Source organism: Gymnoscopelus braueri (genome assembly GCF_963280865.1).
Source record: "Gymnoscopelus braueri genome assembly, chromosome: 11".
Classification (NCBI taxonomy): domain Eukaryota; kingdom Metazoa; phylum Chordata; class Actinopteri; order Myctophiformes; family Myctophidae; genus Gymnoscopelus; species Gymnoscopelus braueri.
The window spans coordinates 13,272,900-13,300,753 of NC_137613.1; the positions used below are offsets into that span (position 1 = coordinate 13,272,900).

General features: G+C 41.9%; 3 protein-coding genes across 3 annotated transcripts in view; all 3 read right to left on the reverse strand.

Moving 5' to 3' along the window:
- Positions 1-27,854, reverse strand: part of LOC308096048 (peroxisomal ATPase PEX1-like) — a 643,221-nt gene that overhangs the window by 271,076 nt on the left and 344,291 nt on the right. The window lies entirely within an intron of this gene.
- Positions 1-27,854, reverse strand: part of LOC308094815 (uncharacterized protein) — a gene marked incomplete at both ends in the record, with an annotated part of 256,728 nt that overhangs the window by 169,204 nt on the left and 59,670 nt on the right. The gene's annotated exons all lie outside the window — the stretch shown is intronic.
- Positions 1-27,854, reverse strand: part of LOC308094818 (uncharacterized protein) — a gene marked incomplete at its 5' end in the record, with an annotated part of 45,271 nt that overhangs the window by 9,990 nt on the left and 7,427 nt on the right. The window contains 2 exons of the mRNA XM_080441645.1: positions 18,900-18,951; positions 19,151-19,252. Of these exons, the coding sequence (XP_080297771.1) occupies positions 18,900-18,951; positions 19,151-19,252 (154 nt within the window). The remainder of the gene's footprint in view (positions 1-18,899; positions 18,952-19,150; positions 19,253-27,854) is intronic.

Here is a 27,854-nt window from a genome sequence, read left to right on the forward strand (position 1 = left end):
GTTGAAGAAACCCTGGTGGACCAACAGCGACTTCTTCTGATAACTTTTATTATAACATGTATAGGATATTATAAAAAGGCTCCAGGGAGAGGTAGCGAGGCTCAGACCTGATGAACTGAACTCGAAGCAACTTGTTGCCGCTAAGGACAGTTAGTTAGTGGGAGCCCAGAGATCTCTGTTAAGTACATTTCTATATTCAATCTGTAATTACTTTAACTTACTGCTTTATTATTAAATACACTTAATTTTAACAGTCTTGTCTGCTCTTAATTTCACCAATTCAACGGACGCGCAGAGACGTGTGATCTGAAGGGTTACAAATTATTACATTGCACAATTTGTCTGTTGTCTTTAGCCCAGTCTCAACAACATGGTGACCTTCCCGGCGTGATTGGTGAAAAAGAGCTAACCAAGGACTCAACTGACCGATCAACATTCACTGCTGGGAGAGACAATAAGCTCGCGAGCATAAAAATCAGGTGAGCAGAAGCCTTTAAAAAATTCTGTGATTGGACATATTTCAAATCTGTTGTCTCCCCACGCAAGCAAATGTTGTTTAATTCCAAATTTAGGACATAAACAGATTGAATGTAAAACACATAACTTTTTTGTTATAGGGTGGCAGATCCCATACAATGGTATAAAATGAGTTATAGGGTGGCAGATCCCATACAATGGTATAAAATGAGTTATGATTAAAGGTTGCAAATCCTACGTGAAATGAGCGTGCAATGGCACAATATTTATTAGGTTGCAGATCCTATGTGTTGGCATGAAAGACTATTCTATTCTGAAGAGTTTCTGTGGGGCACATTGTGGGAGGCATAGCATAAGTGACGGCAGTTATTCTCAACTGATTTAAAACAAAGTGTGCATTGGGTTAAATCCTCAACAGTCTGGTGCCACAAATAATAGATTTGTGGTAGAAGCTTCTAGGTTGGATGCGCGCTTTGGGCAAGACCAATAGGAACGAGATACTGCTGTGTTTTGTGAGCTTGTATATCTGTGACTTTCAAACATTTTAGTACTTGTGCTTTCAGTACTTTAAGTAGTTTGATGCCAAGACTTTTTGTACTTTTATTCAAGTAAAGTGTGAACTCTGGACGTTTAGTTGTAGTGAAGTACTTTTATATTGCAGTATTGATACTTTTACTTGAGTAAAGAATTTGAGTACTGTTTCCACCACTGACACACACCCACACATACTCCCACATTCCCACACGCTTAAGCTCACACACACACACATACACACGCACACGCACACACACACACACACACACACACACACACACACACACACACGCATAAACACATACGTATACGCACACACACACACACACACACACACACACACACACACACACACACGCACAAACACATACACACACCCACACAAAGACTGAGACAGGTCCCCAGTAGTATATCACTTTGCAAGCCTGCCATTGGAAGTTTCACACAGGGAGTCAGAGGGAGATAAAGAGAGGAAGACACTGTCTGGTTATAATATAATATATGGCCACACTTGCAGTTCAGATAAAACAGGGAGACATTGTAACGTGTGGGTTCATAAAATTGGCCTAGACCTAGATAAAAAATCATCTGAAACCAGAAGTGACTGTTTGGTGTTGGCTAGAGTTAGCTCACGCAGCATAAGAACACGCAAGATGAATAATTTTGGTGAAACATGGTTGGAAATCAGGAGGTTTGTCCTCATGGCAACTGATAAAAAGGACAAAGTAGCTAAACAATTAGATGCCCTAAAAGAGGAATGGCAGACTCAGAAAATCTTCCCCACAGATGACAGTGTCACGCCCATAACAGCCACATTACTGAAAGAGTACAAAGGGGCTCAGAGGCTGAGAAAAAAACGTAAGGTCGCTAAAGAAGCGTTAAAATCTGCGTCTCTAATCAAAAGAGGTAAATTCAGGGAATTAGTACAATCTATGGAGAATAGAAAGGCACTGATTTTATCTCTTGTGTCGGCACATGACAGTGTACAAACTCGATCCAAATTGATTATGTCACCCAAAAAACAAGCCAGCTCAGAGAAGGGGCCTAACCCCATCCCGATCTATCCAGGGTTAGGCGAGTTAGCCAATATTCCACCCCCATACGCAAACGCACACGTGCAGGCACCACTAGTAGAAGAGAAAGGAGGAATGATAGACTTAGAACAAACTGAAGCAGATACAGTAGCTCACTATAGGGACCGCATGACATCTGAGCAGGAAAAGGAACACGCAAGACAGATTATTATTGGGTCAGAAATGAGGCAACAAAAGAAGGATCAGGCCAGTGAAACGAGTTGGGAGAGAAACCAGGAGCAGCGGAGGCTGAGAACAGAGAGAATGCATAAATCATACATTGAGGAGTCAGACATAGAAAGCGCTGGTCACAGGTCACACACAGGACAGACAGCGAGTGAGGAAGAACAGTTGTTAAGACAGGAAGAGGAGGATTACAGGGTTAAGCAGAACCAGCGGAGAAGGCAGAGAAAGGTGATTAGAAGGCACTATGACAGAGTATTGACAGAGGTCAGGGTGCACGGACAGCCACACACAACATGACATTGCGTGGCCGCAGCAGTACACATACAAAACCCTATACCCGTAACAACAGCCTTTCTCCACCTCGACGCCACACACATGATAAGAAAATGCCAGCCATTATGGCTCCACTAGTACAAACCCAACCAGGCAAACTCCCAGTATACCAACCGTGGACTATGCCTGACATGCAGATGTTAAAAGACAAACTTCCTGAACTTAGAAATGGTGCCACTCCCTGGCTTAGGCAGTTTAATGCACAGACCCAAGGTTACACATTAGCCTTAGGAGACATCAGAGCTATAGCTTCTTGCACTAGCCCCTCTGATCTGCATGACATTGAGAGGGATGCCGGAACCTCTATGGTTCTGGATGACACGCCATGGGGAGTGTATAGAAACAATTGGGGAACGGTACTTCGTACCAAGTTCCCTGTGCAAATCTCCACCTGTAGTCAGCTACAATTTGAACCTAAAACAGATGAGACAGCAGATGAATTTATTCTCAGAGCCAAACAAACATGGCAAGATCATACAGGCGCGAATCCAACTAGAGGAGATCAAATGACTATGGTCTTTCAACAAGCAGTGATGTCTGGACTCCCCGTTACAGTTAAAAATAAATTAATGGACACCCCAGGCCTTATGGCTATGCCCTACACAGAATGGGAATTACATGTAGTCCACCACTTAAAATCTCAAAGAGCGAAAATTAAAACTGATGATGAAACACAAAAGGATCTAGAGATTAGGCTTTTAAAAGCTAAAATTAAAGATGCAGAGCAGAAGATTAATGATAACAAAAACATAGCCGTACAAGCAGTTCAGTCAGAATGCCATACCATGATGGTGCAATACTCACATCCTTATAGGTGCTAACCCTCCAAATTATAATAACTGCCATTTTCCAAAAAACAAAACACCCAAGTGCAGAGAATTTTTGCGGTCACATACTATGGTCTGGACAGTATGGACTATTTGCTTTCCCAAATGGAGTTACACTGTCTGGAGCTCTTGGACAATACAATACTAGCGTGGAGGCCAATCTACATGGGCAGTGATATAAACAATGCAACTGGTGCTGCATCACAAGTGAAATATGTGCAGGAGAGAGGACTGTACCTCAGGACCAGTTGGAAATACATCTGCTACATCAAATGAGCATTTGGGGGCGTGCTCAGGAAAGATAAACTGTTTTGCATTTATGTTCCAACAGATGTCACGTGACGGTGTTATGGAGTCGCTGGACAATGTCATACCACGATTCTCCGGCCCAAAAGCATGTGAAAGCAAATTTTCTTCTGACAAGTTGGCATTTGAATAGTGGATGGCTTATGTAGGGCAGAGTTGGTTTAATTAGTTCCTAGATAGAATCGTTGCCCAAAACGTATCAGGATTTATTTGTATGTTTCTGAAAAAGGTGGTAATGTTGGTGCAGCGAATGCAGCCCTTTTTCAGAAAAAAAGGGGGAGAGAGATAGGCCCTCTGACGGTTTTGACAACTCATAGCATTGCGACATATGTACACATATACAGTAGTATACAGCCACAACAGACAACATGAACCCCATGCATATACACTGAAATCAATGTGAAAATCAGACATGACTTATCACCACTCGAATCAGACAGCACAATCACACTGAAGCATTATAGGCACCCTGACTGTTCAATTATCCAAGCCATAGGGCTAGAGAAAAGTGAATTATTATTGTTCATAGTAATGTGCTTTTATCATTCTTTAGGATATACCAAAATATTCTAATTAAGTTAAGCTAGTGGGACACTAGGCAACGGTAAAAGTCAATAGCTGACCAAAAGCCCACAGTAGACTCCCTGCTGTGCTAGGAGCCAACTCGCATACCGGCGGGGGTAGGGTTCTAGATAAGAGACAATAGGCCTTTGTGTGGAAGACTGGGTGAGGAGTCTCTAACTTAGAAATAGCAAGCCCCTACCACGGGGGTCTGCTCTACTGTGACAGGAAATGGCAAGCAAACACTGAGCCTTGTGGGTAAACTGGCCTGGAGGCGGGTCAGTGTGAAAAGTTGTTAAATTAGGCTGTCTCAGGACAGAGACTCAGATTCGATTCAAGTAACTAAGCCATGGGTTGTCTCTCGAATATGGGTTCTGGAGTGACCCATTGATCATCTGGAAGAGAGTGGGAAGTCAATAGTGAGTAAACATTGTAAATGATTGTATATCTGATGTGTTCATAATGGGATGAAGTCATATCTTAATACTGTGAATGTTCTGTGCTTATTTTCTCTCTTACCAGGTTTATTACCTAACCAGTTTGTGTTGTATGTGTGTGATTAGTAAAATAAACCACCTTAAAAGACATTTGGTTCGAGTAATGCCTTAGACTCACTCCTCTCTCTCTACCCTTTCATTTGGGTTTAGTAACCGTTGTTTAACTCTGCACAAAGCAGAAAACTACGATTAGCTATAAAAGTGAACAGTAATAAACTATTGATAGTCTCCGGAGGAGACTTATCTGAGTTTAAAGTAATTAAACTATCGTAATCTCCGGAGGAGATTAGCTAGAGTTTAAGTTATTAAACTCTAGTGTCTCTTAAGAGAGACATCGATGAGTTTAAGTCAGGGGTCTTCAACCTTTTCAGGCCAGGGACCCCCAAACTGATGGGGAGATGGAGCAGGGACCCCCTACCTCGTAGGGTAGGGCGGGCTACACATATAGTATATTTATGTATACAATTGTGTTTTATATTGCCTGCTCCTATACGCACCTGCCCCAGTAGGTGTGCAAAATAAGAAATACTCTACAAAATATGTATAAACATACCATGTTATTGTGCATTGTGCCTCCATTTATCTGTTTGCTATGGATTCATGTTATGTTTAAAGACAATTTGACATTTTGGGGGGAAAAAGAAAAAAATAGTTTTTATTTTTTTCAAACAAAAATATTGTTTAATCAAACAACAATTTCACGGACCCCCTGCAGTACCTCCGCGGACCCCCTGTTGAAGACCTCTGGTTTAAGTTGATTAACCGTGTTATCATAGGGATAACACAGTTATTAAACTCTAGTGTCCCCGGAGGGGACTTCGAGTTTTAAGTATTAATTACATAGTCATTAAACAACTAGAGTTTAAGTGTCTGAGAGGGACAACTAGTGTTGGATGAATCACTTGGAAAAGTTATAACCCGTGGTAGCCTATGTAATAGCTAGATAAGTATTAGGCCCTTGAAGCGGATGGTATAATTGAGTGATTTTTGTGTTGTTGTAAAGATATGACACACTAAAAGTAATTAAACTATTAATGCCTCCGTGGGAGGCTTTTCTGAGTTTAAAGCGTTTAATTACGCAGTTATTAAACTATGCTGGCTTTTAATAAGGCCTTCAGAGTTTAAGTAAATTACATAGTAATTGAGTGTTACAGAGTAATTAAACAATTATGAACCCTTGGAGCCTATGTGAATCTAGACAAGGTATTAGGTCAGTCCTGTAAGTGGATCACATAATTGTATGATCCTGCCAATAGTCTGATGGTGAAAAAGAACCATTAGAGGCTGGATTTATGTGTGTTATCTAGTGAAATAACATAGCATAAAAAGCTCCTATAGCCTTAGGAGGAAAGACGCACTGTCTCTTTAACTCTTTGACTGCGGACGACGCGATAACGCGTCAAGTGCTACTTTGTCCAGTTGGCCGTCGACGCGCTCGACGCGCTGGACGCGCGTTCATTGTTTAATCTCTGATTGCGCTATGCTGCTTAATATTCAATGTTATTCTCGAGTTCCACTTACTTCACGGACATCTGCATCCGGTTTCATGACCTGGATTCCGTTTCCGGTTTTTGATTCTTTTCCCCAGTCATTTTCGTCCAAAATAGGTAAATAAACGGTCTTTCACACGGTATGACGGACAAACGGACAGTTTCTCTTCTATAATCTATGGTCTGGGTGACGATCAGTCATCGCCGTCGTATATCACAACGTAATTTTCGCCGATCAAAACAATGGGGGGGACGTCACATCCGTTTTCATGTTTTTCCTTGTCTAATCTATGAAGAAGGGTGAGAGAGACCCAACGACATGATCAAAGCTGTCATGTGCTGCGCTCTAGTGGCGGATTTGTGCTGGGTCTTTACATTATGTGTCCTTAAATTATTTTCATGAGAAAAATTCAAAATATAAAAATAAAAAAACACGAAAATTGCTGGCACTGGGGGAGTACTTTATGAAAATACTCTGGCAGTCAAAGAGTTAAGATGAGAAGTGAGTTGTAACAAAATAAAATACTTATTAGCCTGGTTATGGGACAGGTTTAATATAGGTTTTATCAGCACCAAAGGTGTCGGTGTGGGGCTGAGAGGGTCTCAAACTAAAACAGCCTGCAGGAGTCATCGAATCCACGGAGGACAGGGGACGCGGAGCCGGCGGAAGGACGGAGACAGCTGTTGCTTGAAAAGGACAGCTACTATTGTCGAGACCGTACGGGCGGTACCGTGAGGAGCCTACCGGGAAGAGACTTCAACCAGGTGCTATGAACAAAGCCCTACAGTTTGCGAAAACTGTGGAGAAAAGACTGTAGATTTGAGGATGCTGCGTGCTAACAGATTCTATTGTCTGAGCTAAGGGTAAGGAGCTGAGGGAGAAGCTAGAAGCTAACCACAGGTTATGTAGCTATAGGCTACCGTTAAAAGTTTGATTAGCGTACCAGAGGGGGTGGGGGTTGCTACCAGCTAACTTTTCCATTGTCTAGCACAGTGCTAAGCTAACAGCCACTGAGAGGGGGTGGGGAATGTTGCTACCAGTAATTCAATGTTTAACCAGACTTTATGATAGACTAATACTGTGAGTAACTAGATGATTAGTGTACAAGAACAGTGGATCAATGGTCATCATTGTGGGTTAAATACTAAAATGTACTTTGGTAGAGCAAAATATATCCTATCCAGTATTAATTAACAAAATCAACTAATGTAAAAAGACCATTAACAGGCTTCTTGCATAGAATGCTAATAGGGTGGGTGCTATTACAGGTTACAGCTCATAACAGTGTTGTTATGAGCTAAAGGCTGGATACTACTACTTGCTAAAAATAACTGACGAGACAGACCTTATACCCAAACAGGGGAGATGGAAGTGTTAGCTGAGTTAATAGGGAAGTGTGAAGCAGCTCAAGCAGTTTTTAGGAGGGACGTAGAGTTTATTGTCCTGCAGGATTTACCAAAAGAAAGGGCGGTAAGGGAGCTAAGAGCCGAATTAGCTAGATTCCTTGAGATTGCTACTAGATTTATCGCCATACTAGGAGATGTTGGCGAAGATTCATCTGAGATCTGCAGGATGCAGGATGACTGTTGCCAAGAGTATGACGAAACATTGAGGCAGCTGAGGGAAAGAAAGAAAGCCCAGTTGACCAAATGGTCAGAAACCAAACTGAGTAAGCGGGCCGAATATGGCTCAGAGGAGCTCCCAAAGTGTGAGGCAGCTCTGACAGTCTTGATGGGAAAAGCACAGTATACAGCTAATAGCTTGCGTGGTATACCTACAGAAGAGATTGATCCAGCGTTACATTGGTTCAGAGACGAATGTATTAAAGTACTCCAAATTACTTTACATTCTGAGCGAAGGGCCCGTCATGCCGACAAATCTGATATTCGCAAGATAGGAGATGCCTGTCAGCAGGTCTGGGTTGAGGCGGAACATGCACTCCAGGAAGAATATGGGTCCCGTTTCACACAGCCCGGAGTGGGTGATCCACATTCCCCTGCTGTGAGGGAAGAGCCATTGTCTAACCCCACAGAGATTGCAGCAGAGCCGGTCGTACCTGAAGAGGGGGTTGGGATCACCAGTCCTACAGATGAGCCGGTCGTAAAGGACAAAGCAGCTGAAGGAGGTGAGACTGTAACCCCTACAGATACAGATAAGCCGGACGCTGCAGAGGGGGGCAGGAATGTCACACCTACAGATGGATCAGATGGGCCAGCAGACCTCAGAGTCAACCTAGATGACAACAGAGATGGCATCACTCCAGGGGACAAGGCAGAGACCCCTTTCCACGCTGCTCCGAGGGAGGCAGAGACCCCTTTCCACGCTGCTCCGGGGGACCACGTGGAGAAGGAGGTCCATCCAGAGGGAGTAACTGCGGAGAGCCAGCCACTGGAGATCGTGAGAGAAGCTGCAAAGGTGGTGATCGATAGAGCTGCACCTGGAGACGAGACGCCGTCGGAGGCCGCGGGGAACGCGGAGGCCGAGGGGGAGGTTCCAGAGGGAGCCAACGTCGCAGATGAGCAGACCGCCAGGAAGGCAGCTTCAATGGACGTCGCCACGGCGGAGAAAGTCTTCACCAATCCAATCAACGCAGAGGGGTACCAGCCATCAGAGGCCGCAGGAGAGGCGCCGTCGGAGGCCGCGGGGACGCGGAGGCCGAGAGGGCGTTAGAGGGCGCCGCTACTAGAGACGTCGCCACAAGGAAAGCTGAACCTGGAGACGAGACGCCGTCGGAGGCCCAGGGGGTCGACCAGAGGACGTCGCTTCCAACCCACTCTTCACGGCGGAGGTTCCAGAGGGAGCCACTAGAAAAGCTGAACCTGGAGACGAGACGCCGTCGGAGGCCGAGGGGGAGGTTCCAGAGGGAGCCAACGTCGCAGATGAGCAGACCGCCAGGAAGGCAGCTTCAATGGACGTCGCCACGGCGGAGAAAGTCACCGATCCAATCAACGCAGAGGAGAAGCACGTCGACGCTACCACACCAGGGCGGAGGACCAGCCAACCGGGGGGTCCATCCAAGCCCCTGTCTCACAAAGGTGGCAGGGGACCAGCTACCAGCGGACCGGTGGCGTTCAAGAAGGGAGCCAAGTCGCCTGGCAAGGGTGGCGTTCGCTCCAAGCGCCCGTTTCACAAAGGTGGCAGGGGACCAGCTACCAGCGGACCGGTGGCGTTCAAGAAGGGAGCCAAGTCGCCTGGCAAGGGTGGCGTTCGCTCCAAGCGCCCGTTTCACCAAGGTGGCAGGCAGCAAGCCGAAGGCAGACCAGTCGGGTCTGTCCGAAAACGGGGACTGGGCGCCAAACCAGCTCCCCCAAAACCCCTCAGAAAGAAGTCTGAGTGGGTAAATCTTGGCATCCGTGCGCCTGCTCGGAAAGAGAGGGGCGGATTGCAACGTCGGGTCCTTACAGTTCTGACCGCCAAAATCCAGGCAAAGAAGGTGCTTTATTTTGGTGGGGCTGTAACTAGAAAAAAGAAGGTGAAGATTAAAGATAAACTAACTATCCCTTCTCCACCCTCTGCGGAGGGGGCTGGGTGGAGCAGAGCTCCACGCTCTTTCTCTGCGGCGGCTGAGAGGAGCCCCCAGAAGGGGGTTGGTGGGATTACAGTCCCACTGGCGGCCAGAAGAGTGCCATCAGACGGTGTTGCTGCTGCTGCGGAGAGAGCTGCAGGGGAGATCCATCCAGAGGGCGCCGCGGGGGACGTGACGGTCGAAGTAGAGACGCCTACGGAGAAAGCCGAGGGGAAAACCGACACCAATTCACACACCGACATCACACCAGTGCAGAGCGTCATGGCGCCACCTAAGAAAGGTGGCCTTTGCCCCGAGCCTGAAGCCCTGTTGGGCCAAGGTGGGAGGTCAGTAGCGACAAGAGCCAGACCAATCGAGCCTGAAGCCCTGTTGGGCCAAGGTGGGAGGTCAGTAGCGACAAGAGCCAGACCAGTCGAGGTGAAAAAATGCGAATGTGAAAACTGCAAGCCTCCTGACCTCTTGAAAAAATGCGAATGTGAAACCTGCAAGCCACGTGAACTCTTCGCACCAGTCCGGTGGGTCATGGGGAAATTGCGAGGGAAGAAGAAAAAGGTGAAGCAGAAAGTCACTGTCCCACCACAGTCATCAGCGCGGGCTGGTGGTGGGATTGCAGTCCCACTGGAGGCCGAAAGTGCCAGCAAAGTGACGCTGGCGAACGAACTGACATTTGCACTGCCACCCTCAGAGTAAGGGAGCAGTGCGGATGAAAAGCGAAAAGATGCCAGCGTGGTGTCTAAAAAATCGAAATGTCTTATTTGAGCGACTGTTTACTTAGGAATTTCGAGAGATATTGTGTAAATGAATGTATCATTTGTAGTGTTTGCGATATTACCAGAAGAAATAACTTGCATAATGAAATGTATTAATTTACTGCCGAAAATATGCCACTAAGTCAAAATGCAACAATAATTTGGAAGGTTCTTCCATAACAACAAAATTATTCAGTACTGATGTGGACTCATGATTTGAGCAATCAGGCCCTTTTGAATTATTATTTGTTGATTGTATAAAAAGCATTTTGGGATGTGGGCTAGAGGTTTAAATGCAGAGTGAAGTTTCTTAAAGGTAAGATTGCAGATCAGCCATTTTAAAATCTTTTAAACCCTTTACCCAAGTTACTATGTCAATTGCCATGGCAAAATGCCCTAAATAGGACATTGACTTACTAGGGAAAAAAGTGGGAGAAGTTTTCCAAAACAATTTGGATTCCTAAAAAAGTTTAAAAATTACAAATTGAGAAAGTTAAGTTGAACTGTAAATTATTCCAAAATATGGGTTTGAAGCCACTTAAAGACAATGAGTGAAAATTGTGTTGAGAATGTAACCTGTATGAGTGTGGGATCAGAGCAGTTTACATAGATGAAATCGAACTTCCCAAAGCCATGATTTAAGAAGCCAAAAAAGCTCACCGAGAAATGGTGTTAGTAGAGGTTGGTTGTGAGAGAACTGAACATGGTTCAGTTATCTCAGGTGGGAGGTGTTCAATTATCCAAGCCATAGGGCTAGAGAAAAGTGAATTATTATTGTTCATAGTAATGTGCTTTTATCATTCTTTAGGATATACCAAAATATTCTAATTAAGTTAAGCTAGTGGGACACTAGGCAACGGTAAAAGTCAATAGCTGACCAAAAGCCCACAGTAGACTCCCTGCTGTGCTAGGAGCCAACTCGCATACCGGCGGGGGTAGGGTTCTAGATAAGAGACAATAGGCCTTTGTGTGGAAGACTGGGTGAGGAGTCTCTAACTTAGAAATAGCAAGCCCCTACCACGGGGGTCTGCTCTACTGTGACAGGAAATGGCAAGCAAACACTGAGCCTTGTGGGTAAACTGGCCTGGAGGCGGGTCAGTGTGAAAAGTTGTTAAATTAGGCTGTCTCAGGACAGAGACTCAGATTCGATTCAAGTAACTAAGCCATGGGTTGTCTCTCGAATATGGGTTCTGGAGTGACCCATTGATCATCTGGAAGAGAGTGGGAAGTCAATAGTGAGTAAACATTGTAAATGATTGTATATCTGATGTGTTCATAATGGGATGAAGTCATATCTTAATACTGTGAATGTTCTGTGCTTATTTTCTCTCTTACCAGGTTTATTACCTAACCAGTTTGTGTTGTATGTGTGTGATTAGTAAAATAAACCACCTTAAAAGACATTTGGTTCGAGTAATGCCTTAGACTCACTCCTCTCTCTCTACCCTTTCATTTGGGTTTAGTAACCGTTGTTTAACTCTGCACAAAGCAGAAAACTACGATTAGCTATAAAAGTGAACACTGACCAAGGCTTACAAGCACGATATGAAGTAAGAAAGTGACAGTAAGTTTGAGACAATTTTACAAGCAGGATATGAAATAGTCAGGCAAGTAGGTGACAGTACGTTTGAGGCAATTTCATCCAAGTGTATTTGTAATAATCACACTCATGGAAGAGGGCATTAAAATAACAGGATTAAATGTTCAATAAGAACAATATAAAAGTTTATAAGAGGAGCAGTATGTTTCTTAAATATTGGTCAGGATTGTGAAGACTTAAGTGACGCATCTAGAAAGCTCCATAACTAGGGCTGTTACATTTTATGAAGGATTGAGGTTTAGAAGTATGACTCCCTTGTGGGGTATGAGTGAATGTCAGTAGTAACATATTTTTTTTAATTTGGTGATGGCTCATGTCTATTTGAGTGTGATAGCAATCTAAAAAAAATCTTTTGAATGGTCAGTAATTTAGTCAGATATGATGGAAGTGGTAGCAGCCCAAACAATATAACAGTAGTTGTAAGTAATTCAATTTGTATGTTCATCTGTTAACAGCAGTACTGGTTATTCCACATACAAACTAACCACAGGGACGACACATTTCAGGACAAGTGATTACAGTTCTAAGGGGGACGCCCCTGGACTATATCTATACTACAATCCGCAAACTGGCTGAAAGGGCAAAACGGGAAAAAATCAGGAAAAAAAAACACAAAACTGCGCACTGAGCATGCGTATGCACCGCTGTTGCCAGATCGTGCGCGAGCAACAAGCAACCAGCTTCATGAAAAAACACAAAGCTGCGCACTGCGCATGCGTCGACGCACTTTCTCTAACCAATTTACACCCACTTCACGCTTACAACACCTGGACATGGCAACGTCGCTCATCGTTCTGTGATTGACAGCAAAAGTTGGCCAATCAGGTGGCGAGTTCGAGTGAGCCCGAATGGCTCCGAGTGCAGCCTGAAAAAAGACGAACGGCAGCCATTGTTGGTTGTGCGAGTCAGGGTGCGAGTGCCTTCACTTCTTATTTTCGCTTATTAAACACTCTCAAACTTCTACTTTGAGGCACGGAATTCACTTATAACATATCGTTTGGATAGAATTTAGTTGTTTCACTTCATGTGTGTGGTCAATTAATCATGACAGAGCCTATTTAAAAATAAAAATTCAGAGAACCGGCAGGGGCGAACAGTCACACGCATGTATCCGAATAAGTCAACCTATTTTGGCCATGGCCATCTCAAAAGTCCCGTTGCGTCATGGCTGTCCCCCCCGCCCCACCCCCACCACACACACACACACACACACACACGCACACACACAGGGAGAGAGAGGGAGGGTGGGAGAGAGAGAATAGTCAGCCAAACAGCGAGAGACAATTTTCGCTGACGGACAGAGAGACAGAGAGGGAGAGAGAGAGAGAGGAAGAGAGGGAGGGAGGGAAAGACAAAATAAGCGAGCCCTCGCTTATTTTTGCGCGGACGTAATTTGTTTGTCATTGTGGTGAATGTTTGCTGCTGATGTTTGTTGTGTGAAGCTTAATGTCAGAGTGTTTGTGTTGGAGCGCCTCAGTGCGGCTGCTAAGTTCATGTGCAACATCTTGCATGCGTGGCTGTGGCTTTACACTTTTCCTTCGCCGTGTCTGTAGGTCACGGCCTGGAGACCCCAGGGTCTGTTTTTTTTTATTTTTATCCCATGATTTTGTACCCCCAAACGACATTTTCTTTGGCGGGGTGGGGGGGGGGGGGGGGGGGTTAGGGGGGTACTAGAATTCTGCCCCCTAGAATTCTGCCCCTAGAAGGCAGAACGTCTAGTGTATTACAAACCCTAATTGCATTGGAAGCCTTTTTCAACAGACACAGGAGATCTACCCAGAAGCCAGTAACACCATGCAAACCCTTTGAAAGATTTGTCCCGATGCCACCAACCGCAGCAGTACCACCTGTGTTCACCCCTGTGCATAATAACCACTTGTGCATAACAAGTCATGCTATGTTTGCTGTATGTTTGCTGAAGGCCCCTGTGCTTATTGTGTGTGAGTGTTGCTGTATTCCTTCTATGTGCTCTTTGTGTCTGCTGCTGCATTTGTTGCTGCATTCCTTGTATGTGCTCTTTGTGTCCGCTGTATTTGATTCTGCCTGACAGAGAAAATGGGCCCACGTGCTCCATATCAGATGGGAGTGATAGACGCTGAGACAGAGTCCCTGCTGGACAATGAATGACCGGTGGAGGTGGCCGATGCTGAGACGACAGTGTAGTCCCTTGCCATTGTGTTCACGTGGGTAACCCACGTGAAAAGAGGGATTGATGGAAATTTATATCCTTTTAAGCCTTAGTAATTATGAGCAAATTACTTATATCCTTATATGGTACTCATATCCTTTTTAAGCATTAGTTATTAAGAGCAAATGTGTGTGTATTCACTATTACTGTTTTATGTTGTTCATATAGACCCCCACAGATAACACATTATTACCTTATGAAATCATTATAGCCTTGCTAGAATTATATCCTTAGAAATACAGTTATTGTGATAAATATGATCTATTCGCATAGCGGAACTCTGTGTGTTGTCTCCCAGTAGACAAAATTCACTCCCACTCTGGGCCGACACTGTGAGAAAGAGAGGATTACAATGGTATCAGCATCTACTTTTTAGGGAGGTTGTGCTTGCATTCCATAGGTGCGAGGCACTCTGTCTGTGGGATCCAAGGTCATCATTCAAACCCGTAAATCAGCCATGGGGGGGGGCCATTTGCCCACCCTGATGAAGAAACCCTGGTGGACCAACAGCGATCAGTCAGGGGGGGGGCCACTTGCCCACCCTGTTGAAGAAACCCTGGTGGACCAACAGCGACTTCTTCTGATAACTTTTATTATAACATGTATAGGATATTATAAAAAGGTAGCGAGGCTCAGACCTGATGAACTGAACTCGAAGCAACTTGTTGCCGCTAAGGACAGTTAGTTAGTGGGAGCCCAGAGATCTCTGTTAAGTACATTTCTATATTCAATCTGTAATTACTTTAACTTACTGCTTTATTATTAAATACACTTAATTTTAACAGTCTTGTCTGCTCTTAATTTCACCAATTCAACGGATGCGCGGAGACGTGTGATCTGAAGGGTTACAAATTATTACATTGCACAATTTGTCTGTTGTCTTTAGCCCAGTCTCAACAACATTTTAAAGTCTAATAAATAAACATTTATTTAATATATATTAATCAATATAATTAAATAGTGTGCCCATTTAAAGAATAACTCTTATATATATTAATCAATATAATTAAATAGTGTGCCCATTTAAAGAATAACTCTTATATATATTAATCAATTTAATTAAATAGTGTGCCCATTTAAAGAATAACTCTTATATATATTAATCAATATAATTAAATAGTGTGCCCATTTAAAGAATAACTCTTATATATATTAATCAATATAATTAAATAGTGTGCCCATTTAAAGAATACATTTTATATATATTAATCAATATAATTAAATAGTGTGCCCATTTAAAGAATAACTCTTATATATATTAATCAATATAATTAAATAGTGTGCGCATTTAAAGAATAACTCTTATATATATGAATCAATATAATTAAATAGTGTGCCCATTTAAAGAATAACTCTTATATATATTAATCAATATAATTAAATAGTGTGCGCATTTAAAGAATAACTCTTATATATATTAATCAATATAATTAAATAGTGTGCCCATTTAAAGAATAACACTTATGATGTTATGCTCATCTGGAGAACGGAATTCTTCATAATGGATAAACAGATAATAAATACATAAATAATATAATTAATATAAATTTCATAGATTTTTTTATTTAGATTTCATAGATTTCTATGCATTTCAGGAGTTTGGGGGGCTGGCTCCCCCAAAATAATTAAATAACCCTAACCCTAAAACCGAAATAAAGTATAAAAAAAACTCCCAAATCCGCGCAAAACCGCAAAAAAAATCGCGTTCGCGCGCACGCGCATGACCAACGCATGCGTCCCGTATTTCCATTTCTGAAAGTTGGCAACCCTACAACTAACTAAGCTCACTTCTTGGTTCTGACAGTGATATCATGCAAAGGTATGCAGTACAGTAGCCTGGAATTGGAACCTAACTGTTTACAATACGGCCCTGTGTCCTTAACATGGGGTTAAGGTTACCAACAACGCTGAGTCCTTACTTAATTCATTACTTACTTAAACAAGAGATCATTACATTCATACCAAAAACCAAGAAAGGATAAAAATGTGAACACATTTCTCCATAATCTATGACTATGAGTTGATCCATATTTTCTCTGCCATCTCTTTGGTCGCACACACACACACACACACACACACACACACACACACACACACACACACACACACACACACACACACACACACACACACACAGTGTTTCCTTCTCTTAATTAATTTCCAAATAGATTCAACAGGTTACAAGGAACATAAACACAATTAAAGCTGCAAGCAGCGATGAACGGGCCCTCGACGTTCTGTCCAAGATACAAGCCTTTAAGGCTACATAGCTTAAGCAAATGAACCGAAACCTAAAAAAGGAAAATATAAATATAAAAGTTGGGGGGGAAAAGTTTGGGGGACTCTGTAGCATGCTGCCATCTGGAGTTATAGCTCCAGATGGCAAATTTGGACTCGTTAGCATGCTGCGGACCGAAGTTATGGCTGTTTAAACGTATTATTTAATATTTAACGTATTACGTATTGCCCCTCAAAAACGCGATTCATTTGTGCAAAGAATAATAATAATAATAATAATAATAATAATTAAAGCTGCAAGCAGCGATGAACGGGCCCTCGACGTTCTGTCCAAGATACAAGCCTTTAAGGCTACATAGCTTAAGCAAATGAACCAAAACTTAAAAAAGGAAAATAAAAATAAAAAACAGACCAAAAGTTTGAATAAAAAAAAGTTCGGAAAAAAAAGGTTATGGCTGTTTAAAGGCCGGCCAATAGGAAGACAGAGGGGGCGGAGCTTCAGAAATTACAGCTCGTCCCTATTGGTGGGCTTAGTCCACATACGTAAGTTGGGACATGATACAGGTGTGTACCGATTTTTATTCATGTAGGTGAAACCGTATTGTCGGGCTTGAAGCACGAAGTTTTGTAGGGGGCGCTATTGAGCCATTAGGCCACGCCCCTTTGTAGACGATTTAAATACGTACATTTTCGCCACTGGTAATGTGTGCGCAAAGTTGCGTAACTTTTGGAGTACGTATTGCCCCTCAAAAACACGATTAATTTAGGGGAACTAGAAAATATTGTTCCTATAAAGAAACAATGTGGGCTCGCTTTAAAGCCAAAAAACTGTAGTTATAAAAAGTACTAATTCAGTTTGACCTGGCATCTCTGTCTTTGTGTTGTTAGTCAGGGGATATTATACCTGGACCCCTCACATGCTACTTAAAACAGAATTAAAATTTGATTTTTTTTGCCCTGCATGGAAATGCAGGGAAATGGTGGGTACCCCAACTTTCAGCAGCTGTCAAAAATTCTCCTAGGGAAACTGAATTTCAGTCTTTGTGAGATGTGTTACTAGACACCTTTACAAACACATTGGTGAAGATTTTTTTTGGTAAGGAATGTATTCCAAGATTGGAAATCTTTCTGCTAATATCCCCTGACTATGTGTGTGGGTGTAGACGTGCTTCCGGTGGTTGGGAGCACTATCATTCTCCTAATTGTCATTAGGAGAATGAATTTGGTTGTGGGGAGTTGTGTGAGGTTATGTTGACCAATACACACCATTAGTGTTAAATTGGAGCTTGACATTTACACATTTATTGCCATTCAAATTTCACCCATTTACACACATATTCATACACCGATGGCGGAGGAAACCATGCAAGGCACCTGCTCATCGGTAAAAGCAAAAGTACTCAATGTTCAGAAAATAGCAGATCTACAAGCTCATAACGCGTCACATTGTAGATCGGCTGTGTGTGGTTACTGTAGGTTTTGTATTAATAATCGTAACTAAAGCTGTAGTTAAAAAATAGAAAGTAAAGTAAAAGTACCTCAAAATTGTATTGTGCATTGTAAGCACTTGTAGTACTTGAGTAAATGTACTTAGTTACTTTGCAGCACCACTGAGCAGCCAATGACTGACAGGCTAGCTTTCACCAGGTGTAATGATTGCTAGAGTCTTCACACTCTAGCAATCATTACAAGAGACATGGGTTGATATTAATGGTCTTAACTCGAAATATATACATCACACAGCTTAGATCTTTGGATTAAATCAGAGAGCAGACCTGTGCGAACTTGGTGATGTAAAATAAATATTTGTAGTCTAAAGAATGTGGCCACAGTGACACAGTGAAAACACGGGGCATTTCTCCTCTGTCCTTCTCTCTCCCCACTAGCAAACCCCATTGGAAATGCATTGGGTGCTTAAAGTTAATTATTTCAAAGACTACAAATTATTTAAAAATAAAAGTACAAGCACACATGTACACAGTAAGCTGGATTTTTTACAGTTTGAATGGAGTTTCTAAGTGAAAGTATGTAGGAGTAGTTAGGTGCCATACTTTTGGGAGAGAAATAAATAGTGACAACAGCTCGCTGCTGCTGCAGCGAGCCCACAATAATAATAATCATTGCAGTTTCAATAGGGCATCGCACTACTGTGCAGTGCTCTGGCCCTAATAATAATCATTGCAGTTTCAATAGGGCTTTGCACTACTGTGCAGTGCTTGGGCCCTAATAATCATTGCAGTTTCAATAGGGCTTCCCACTACTGTGCAGTGCTCGGGCCCTAATAAGAATAACTAGAACCTGAGAAGAGGTTACCTGTGGTGAGTTTTGCTGAAGGGGCAGTGGGAAGAGGTGGTTTCTTTGGTCTCTGAAAGACACACACACACACACACACACACACACACACACACAGTAAGCATGTGTTCATTCTTCAAAGGTCAACTATAGAGTTACAGGAATGGCGTATGTGTGTGTGTGTGTGTGTGTGTGTGTGTGTGTGTGTGTGTGTGTGTGTGTGTGTGTGTGTGTGTGAGTGTGCACGCACGTGCGTGCGTGTGCATGTACACCTCTTTCTCCACATCAGGAACTAACATCTTGACAAAGTTATCAGGGAAAACACCCTGTCTGCCCCCGATCTCACCCATCCACCACCCTGTTTCTCCACAGTCCTGGGAGACAGACAGACAGACAGACAGACAGACAGACAGACAGACAGACAGACAGACAGATAGACAGAAGTAAGTAAATTGTATTTATAAAGCACCTTTCGAAACAATGTTACAAACCGGGTATAATAATAGAGTAATAATGCAATACAACAAGGATTAAAATAAAGCATTGACCTATGTGAGAAAAACTTCCTGGCACAAAATGCTTACCAAACAAATGTGTTTTTAGCATGCTCTTAAAACCGTCAACTGACCTCAGCATGTTTTAAGGCCAAAGGTCATAGGGCATAGTGTGGGAGCAACCACTGCAAAGGCCCCGTCACCCTTTGTTTTGAGCTTCGTCGCGGGTATCTTCAGAAGGCCTTTGTCAGAGGACCTGAGGGATCTCACATTGCCCTTAGGGGGCAGTAGGTCAGTAATATAAAGTGGGGCCAGCCCATGTAGTGCTTTTTCCTCCTTTTTTGGATGGCAAGCGCAAGCGGCCATCCATATGAACAGATATCAGGCATCTGACCAAAAGGGGGAGTTAACCTCCGAAGCTATTTAAAGAGAGGCGGGGCGTCGGTGAAAAAGGGGCGGGGTTGGGTAAGTCTGGTTGGTCTGTTGGAAAAAGGGGGCGGGTTTGCTAAAAAAGGGTCTAACTCTATGTCTGAAACGCGTCACCATTAAATGTCCGTCCACCGATTGGTTGCTTCAACTTGGATTCATGCAGCGAGACGCCCCCTCTTTGCTCCGAAATGTTTTGAACAGCCGCCATTGTTGACACAGGGACTGTGGAGAAGTTGACAGACTATGGAGGCATCAGAATGTTTTATTAAATTATAGAATGCACCAAAACTTGTGACAGTGTCACTTTGTCGCAATGTAATTAATTATAGGGCTCAGCAACCCAATAATGATGGTCTATTGGTGCTGTTTAGGCCCAAATAACTTCTCAATTTTATATTTTATATGTTTTGTTGACATTTGGCCTGGATCTTTATATCTGTCACTGCTGCTTGTCCCAGTGGGATGAATGGAGAGGACTTCACCCACACAATGCAGCAGGTAAAGTGCCTATATAGGCTATAATGATTAATTAGACATAATCACTGAATAGTGTAGACCCTAGGGAAAGACTACATTTTATATTTCATATTATTTAAAAAATATTTAGCTTAGTTGTTATGTAGCAGTTAAAGGAAGGACATATGCTAACGAAATTAGTGTGTTAGCATCATCATATTAACAGGGGTTTATACAGGCTCAGTGGGGCATGAATCATGATCACTATATGCTCCTTAAATGCTAGGAAAGACTCGACTTTATATTTCATTAAGATTAAGATTTGTATGTTAACATTTGATGTAAAAACGATTTGACTGTTGTTGTTGTTGTTGTTGTTGTTGTTAGCCATCTGTAGCAACCCTACATTAGGGCAGGGGTCTTCAACAGGGGACCGTCCGGGACCCCTAGGGGGTCCTCCGTTACTACAGAGGGTCCGCCAATGTGTGTGTGATAGGAACTTTTTTTTACACGCATGTAACATTGTGTTTAGGCTGCCTGATCATCTTTAAATCAGCGACATTGATTAGCGCGCTAGCATCGCTAACGCAGACGTTTTAAGGCTCTGTGGGGCATGAAATACCAGTTTATAACATTGCAATGCAAACGGTTTTATGCCCGATAAGCTGGTGAGTTGGTGAATACGCTGGAGTCGTTCTTAGATCGATCTGGGATGTTATAATAACGTGAACATGGCTGTAAGCAGCAGCTGTGTGTGAAACAAGTAGTGTTGCCATGTCTGTTTATTATAAGCGACTTTGGGCTTGTTTTTCTGCAAAGCTGCTTGTTAAATATATATTGGTAGTGGGCTGCGTTTTTTGGGGGGCTTGTTTCTAAAGTGTAGCTGCTTGGGTTGGGCTTTTTCTTTGGTTTAATGTTGTTTAAACCAGTGGTTCTCAAACATTTTCATGTCAAGGACCCCCATGTTCCCATGTTATATGTATTTGTCCATCGACCCCCATCTAAAAATATGTTGTGCCAGGGACCCCCCCCCCATACAAGATTTGTATTGTTAAAATGTTTAAAAAATATTCCAACATTCACATTTTCTACCAGATTTTTTGGGGAAAATAGCAGATCTACAAGCACACACAAATAGCCACTGCAAGGTGGTCTCATGTGGCCTAGTAGTTGCTTCTTTTGGGCTTGTTCTCCTTTGGTGCTATTTTATATGTTGATGAATTGAATACCTACTGTAGGACCCCAATGGAAACGAGACCGCAAGGACTTTTTTGGTGCTATCCTTTTAGACAAAGTGTTTGACTGTGCTCGTGCTGTTTTTACATTTCTGTTTAATAAAATATTCAATCAGTCAATCATCTATGGGCTGAGCTGAAAGCTGCATAAAGCTATGATACCTTACAGGTCCATTTGGTTCAATTTGTACTGTCTCAGAGTTGGGATTTTATAGTAGCCTATAGATTGCAGTCCCAGAGATAGAAAATGTTATCAAATGGGGGTCTGTGGTCTAATGCATATAAAACTGGGGGTCCTTGAAATTAAAAGGTTTGAGAACCACTGTGATAGGGAATACTGTGTGTTCATATTTGAGACGGGTATTTATGCAAATATTCAAAAACGTTCACTTTATATTTCTTTTATAGCTGATGTATAGGTTTATATTTTCTACTGTGATTACAGGTCAATCATATCAGTAATTAATAATCAGCCGATTTGTTTTTTAAACGGGCTATTCAGCCCCTTTTAAAATATTTTCTGTAGTCACATGCAAGTAAGACATGGTGGTGGTGTCACAAAGCAAACAAAGCACTGGTAGTTAGTACTTCTAGCGTCTGCTGGATCCAGGGTGCAACTCCCTGCAGTGCTGTATACCCTGCTGAGTGTCTCACCTTTGTCCTGTTGTATGATTACATGAAATGTTATTAATGACTTAATGAGTTAACAAATTAACAATTTTACTGAAACTGTTGACAACTGTGTGTATTGGCTGTGTTCAGAATCAGATCAGCTCACCTGGCTGAAACCCACTTCTTATGTTTTCTTGTAAACACACGTTTACACCTGTAGGCTACTACAACTTCACTGGAGATGCTGATGGTGCCATTTAGCCTTTGTGTTGTATTATAATATCTGAATGCACTCTTCACTCTTCATACATCAAGCGGATAGCTCTGTGATTACACCTTTAGCACATGGTTGCTTTAGTCTGCAACCACACTCACTGAATGGAGGGTTTACCCCTCCTCCTGCTCAGAGGTGTCAGACTGGACGGAAAATAGTTAAAATATACATGATTAGAACATGCTTAAACATTAGACAATTAAGGTCTAATATTGCTACAAATTGCTACAAAACATGTATATCCAGTCGTTTTGGGGCACAAACAAGAAGTTGAAGGATAAAATCAAGTCTGATAATGATGTACCGTGCATGTTCACTTAAGACAATTTTTCAAATATAGATTTCTTTTAACATTTTGGAAAAATAGCCAATTTTACATCGAGGTGCCCAGATGTCCCTAGTGCCCACTATCCTGTATCCATCCAATGTAATTATGGTTTAGTCACAAGCTTTTGTTGGTTCAATATTTATAAAACCCACAGACACACTCTACAAGCTCATCCCGCTTCGCATCCCAACGCTTTGTGAGCTTGTAGATCGGCTATTTTTGCTACTTTAGTGTGACACTGTAGTATGAAGATTAAAAAATGAAAATACAAGAAGCAACTTGTAAAGCATTCCTTATGTCAGTATCAGTTCAAAACAGCAGCATCAGCCCAGTACCTCTGTTTGTTTATTGAACGGTCAAAGCTTAACACGTGTCAAGTCAGACGAACGTAAACCCTTGACTTCTGGTTGGCGGACTTCAAAATAAGAGCGCTTTGTCAAGTTATGGGAAAGTAAGTGTCTTCCTGTCTGTGGAATGTAAAATAAGAGCACTGTTGGCCTATATTGCGCTGTTTTCACTGTTGCTACACTTAAACATATAAAATAACAAATGTTAAGGTAGGGTAAGTGATTTTCTTTTGTTAAAATAAGTGTTAAATAGCGTTATATTCTGATAGTACTTATTGCTACAGAGTGTTTGTTCAGTAACATGAGTCTCCATGTCTCTCCAGCTCTTTATTAAACAGAAAATGCCTTTTCAGGTCAGGATACCAATTTTATCGAATCAGGACAGAGAACTTAGACAGGATACAGATTAAACAAGTGAAATTGGAAGTGATGACACAAAGAAATGTGCATGTAGATGTGGAACTGGAACACTATAAAAATTAAGCTGATAAATGGGTACTCTCCTGATTGGCTGAAATGGTGTCACCTACCTGGAGATGTATTTTCTGAGCTGGAGAGACAGAGAGACCCCTGTTACTGAACAAACACTCTAGAGTCTATAGCAATGAGTACTATCAGAATATAGAGCTTTAACCCATAACAAAAACCTTTTTGTTTTTACCAAAAAATATCACTTACCCTACCTTTAACCCATAGTCATATTCATAGCTATTTAGATATTTGTCATAAATATTGAGGTATGACATTTTTTATCGTGCAGCCCCATAATTCGCAAGTAGAAAGTAAATAATAAGTGTTTAATTGAACGGTAATTAAATTTAACCTATCATTTTGTAAAGGACAATTTACTTTTTGGGCAAGACCTGTGGGCAAGTAGAAAATGACCTATACTTGCCCGACGGGCAAGTGCCTCTGAGACCTTAGTGTCAACCCCTGATGTACCATGCCTCACATCCTTACATGCAATTATCAGTTCATAATTACATTGCCTTTTTAAAACAGATTAAGTTATAACTGATATAACAGCTCCTCCCTCCCCACCATGGAAAGCCTTCAGGTGGGCAGAATGGAGAATTGAATACCCCTTTATTACTGCAGTGTGGTGCCTAGTTCTTCAGGTCTTTAGATGTCATTTACAATGTAATAATGTTCTAGGAGTTTAACTTGTTAAATTTGACTCTGGATCTAAACACTGCCTAACATGGAACTGGAGACAGGAAAGCTAGCAGCAGTAGTTAAGAGAAACAACACTAACCAAACTAATACAAAAAGTAGTTCAAATGCAAAGGCAGGGGAACAATGCCTTGTGTTGTGGCGCGTTGCTTGTGAGCGCCTATTTTAATATTTTTAGTGTACAAAGGAAAATAGGAGGGGGCTTAGTATAGAGTCCTGGGGACTATAGTCAACAAAATATATATGGTTTTAGTGGGTAACCACTTCAACCTAATATACTTAGTTGACAGGGTCCCCAAGGAGTGCATCATTAACTTACAGTATGGATCTTCTATTCTGCTGAATGTTTGCCTAGGTCACATGGGGTCATTGGGGGAGACACCAAGCTAGATGACTCATATAATACCCAAGACCAATCAGCAGTGGTCAGGGAGGGGCTACATGGGGGAATTGGGAATTGGCATCACAACAAGACTTCAGCCTACACATTCCACCACTAGCGTCCAGGAGAATTACCCTCCCATACGCCCCATCGCCGCTCGCCAGGCGCAAATGGTAGCGTAGGTAATTAATGTATTTGTGCAAGATGACCCTGCTACTGTATATAAAATGTGTATATTACTCGTTCATCATGGTTCATGTTCAAATAGCTCAATCCAAAATATAATGCTGTAGGCCTAAGTGTTAGGCTGTATTTACGCACCTGCTTAATTGTAATTAATGCTTAAACATAATTATGACCGGTATTTTTTATCAGATGTCTGATAAATTTGATTCATTCCGGACATTGGGACCAGCAGGTTACAATCCTAAGTAAGTAACTAGTAAAGTATCTGAGTTACTTTTAAATGAAGTAACTAGTAATGGTAACTAGTTACAACGGTGTCTAACCGAGTTATACTTCTCCAGTACAACGGTGTCTAACCGAGTTATACTTCTCCAGTACAACGGTGTCTAACCGAGAGTTATACTTCTACAGTACAACGGTGTCTAACCGAGAGTTATACTTCTCCAGTACAACGGTGTCTAACCGAGAGTTATACTTCTCCAGTACAACGGTGTCTAACCGAGAGTCCATGCAGATCACAGTTGACAAATATTATATATTATCGGAGCTATTATTAATGTTATCGGTTTTATCGGGATGACGTAATATTCCTGATATCGAACCGATAATTATCGGGCCGATACTTATCGTGCACTAATAATTTTATCGCAAATAATTTTTATATTTTTCTCTGTTGTTGGTGACAACTCTAGTGCGTCCCATGGACGCCACGACGGTGTCATGAATGCGTCCTTTCACAATATTGTGTGTCAGCGACGCACGACGCAGGCCTATGAGCATCTCTGCTCAGTGCGGCTGCAGAGTTCATGTGCAACATCTTGCATGCGTGGCTGTGGCTTTACAGTTTTCCTTCGCCGTGTCTGTAGGTCACCCCCAGGAACCCCCAAGGGTCTCCAGGGACCCTTAAGGGGGGGGGGGTTCCGCGGACCTCCTTTTTTTTTTTTTTTTCTTTTTTTTTTCCCATCCCATGATTTTGTACCCCCAAACGCCATTTTCTTTTTTTGGGGGGGGCCTGTGCCATCCACCATGACATCTATGTCATTCTTTCTTGTTTCTTTATAAGTAGTTAAAGGTAGGGTAAGTGATTTTTTTTTGGTTAAAACAAAAAGTATTTTGTTAAATGTTAAAGCACTATATTCTGATTGTAATCATTGCTATAGAGTGTTTTTTCAGTAACAGATGTCTCCCTGTCTCTCCAGCTCTTTAATAAACAGAAAATACATTTTCCGGTAGGTGTCAAAATCTCAGCCAATCAGGAGAAAGTACACATTTTTAAGCTACATTTTTATAGTGTTCCAGTTCCAATTTTGTCTGCTCAATTCTTAGTGTCATCACTTCCAATTTCACTTGTTTAATCTATATCCTGATTGAGTTCTCTATCCTATTTGGATAAAATTGGAAATGAAACTGAAACTCAAACGAAAATGCATTTTCTGTTTTATAAAGAGCTGGAGAGACAAGGAGACTTTAACACATTGAGTGCCATAAACGTAGATCTACGTTTTTACAATCTTTTTTTTGTTGTTGAAAATTCCACAAGAGGGCGCTCTAACGCAACTTCATACCAAAACACATGACGTCCGTCCGCCCAAATCTTGAGAAAAACACTCAATCGCTCTAAAATGGCGGATTGCGGTAGAAATGTTATTGTTCCAGTCAATAGACGGACACATTTTGCCGTATTCAGTATTAGTTGAAGTTGGGATATTGACGAACGGCTCAGGGTGGTATAGATTCCGTTGGAGTAATCAAGACGGGAAGAGACAAAAGCGTGCATGATGACATAGAGACAGACAAACACAGAGAGACAGAGACATTGAGCTTGTAGTTCTGCTATTTCCGGTGCGCGACACAGTCGAGCGAAGAAGTATAAAGGCTTAATGATTAAAAAAAATAAGACTAATAAACAGACATGATGACTAATAATTAAAAAAAAACTAATAACTCCCATATCTGCTGGGGGAAGTACAACAACAATGTGCAAAACACAGCAGAAAGATGTGTGATCAAGATGTGTGAGCCGTTGTGACAGGAGAAGCTCCAATGGAAGTGACATGAAGTTGTCAATCATACTCGTATTCCTGCCACTCTCTGCACCATGTTGATGTCAGAACACAGAGCTACTGACAGTGGTGGAAAAAGTACTAAATGTTTTTACTTAAAGGCCAAGACCACTTTGGTAGAGGTTTGGGTTGTGTAGTCACCTTGCCATGAACTCCAAAGGTAGCCTAGACAAGAAATCAAAAATAATTGCTCCATTGATTAGAAATTGATAATTCAAAACCTGCTCCTCATTGACTTACATTGTAGGGTAAAACAGATCTCAAAATCACTCTTTTATCACGTAAACGAACACAAACAAAGCTGATTCAGACAATATAGAACATCACCAAACCCAGTACAGTTTTTATTTTATTTTATAAAAATGTTAACTTCCTGTTGATTTTGCGATATTTATTAAGTAGGAAACCGGACTGGATCCGCGGATCCGGATCTTCAAATAGTAAAATCAGTGGGAAGTTGACATTTTTATTAAAAAATAAACAGTACTGGGTTTGGTGATGTTCTATATTGTCTGAAACATATTTGTTTGTTTTAGTTTACGTGCTAAAAGAATGATTTTGAGAGCTGTTTTACCGTACAATGAAGTCAATGAGGAGCATGCATATTTTTTGTATTATTAACTTCTAATCAATGGAGCAATTATTTTTGATTTCTTGTCCACCTTTGTAGTTACATCATGGCAAGGTAACTACACAACCCAAACCTCTACCAAAGTGGTTTTGCCCTTTAAGTAAAAGTATTATTACCATCATGTAAAAATACTCAGTTACAAGTAAATGTCCAGTGTTCAAAATGTACTTGAGTAAAAGTACAAAAAGTATTGGCATCACAATAAACTTAAAGTACCAAAAGTAAAACTACTAAAATGTTTGAAAAAAGCAGATCTACAAGCTGACAATGTGTCGCGATGTGAGCTTGTAGATCTGCTATTTTCAAATAGCCTAGGTATAAAACAGGGCTACAGTGGTTAATTTATGTTTTATACTATAATAATGT